A 696-nucleotide genomic window follows, 5' to 3' on the forward strand; every position below is an offset into this window, starting at 1 on the left:
ATGTCTATATCTGTAGAACGGTACATTGCAGTGGTCTATCCTCTTCATTTCAAGCGCCTCATCACTCGACGACGTGTTTCGACCCTCATCGTTATCATCTGGGTCCTTTCCGTCTTAACTCAACTGTTCACCTTCTTCGCTCATTCTGTTGACACCTTTACCAACACGTGCAAGGATCAGTACATAAACCACTTGACACAAATCATAGTAGCTTTCTATTGGTTCTGCCTCCTCCTCGTTGTCCCTTGTCTCACCATGCTAATTACCCAGGTTCTAATCGCTCGCAAGCTTAGTCACCGCTCCAACCAATTTAGAGGCATGACCAACAGCCCAAATGGGAAACAAACGCCATCTTTCCACATCGTGGCCAGAAACCGCGTTCTGAAGATGATGCTGATCGTCATCCTCATCTATCTTGTCTGTTGGACTCCGAACCAGATTGCTTATCTGTGTTATTACATTGGTTGGGTTCCTGAATCTTACCTAAATAGTCCTGTCCATTCCATGCTTACATTTCTTGGCTTCTACAACTCCTGCACGAACCCGGTCATCTACGCAGCAAGGTATCCCGAGTTTCGAGAGGCTCTCAAGGAAATGTTAAATCGCAACTCCACCAAAAACACTCCACTTTTTGTAAAAAGAGATGTTGTCGAGATAGGCACCGTGGGACGTCAGACCATCGACGGCCAAATTTAG

The 696-nt window shown here is 46.0% G+C and overlaps 1 protein-coding gene across 1 annotated transcript; it reads left to right on the forward strand.

Moving 5' to 3' along the window:
• Positions 1-696, forward strand: LOC763276 (rhodopsin, GQ-coupled-like). Its single transcript, XM_001199195.2, has one exon. The coding sequence runs from the start codon at positions 1-3 to the stop codon at positions 694-696; it is 696 nt and encodes a 231-aa protein (XP_001199195.2).

Source organism: Strongylocentrotus purpuratus, unplaced genomic scaffold, assembly GCF_000002235.5.
Source record: "Strongylocentrotus purpuratus isolate Spur 01 unplaced genomic scaffold, Spur_5.0 spur5_scaffold_14, whole genome shotgun sequence".
Lineage (NCBI taxonomy): Eukaryota > Metazoa > Echinodermata > Echinoidea > Camarodonta > Strongylocentrotidae > Strongylocentrotus > Strongylocentrotus purpuratus.

What these genes read in the sequence shown, in the direction of transcription:
- LOC763276 (XM_001199195.2), top strand. Translation starts at nt 1, where the DNA reads ATGTCTATATCTGTAGAACGGTACATTGCAGTGGTCTATCCTCTTCAT.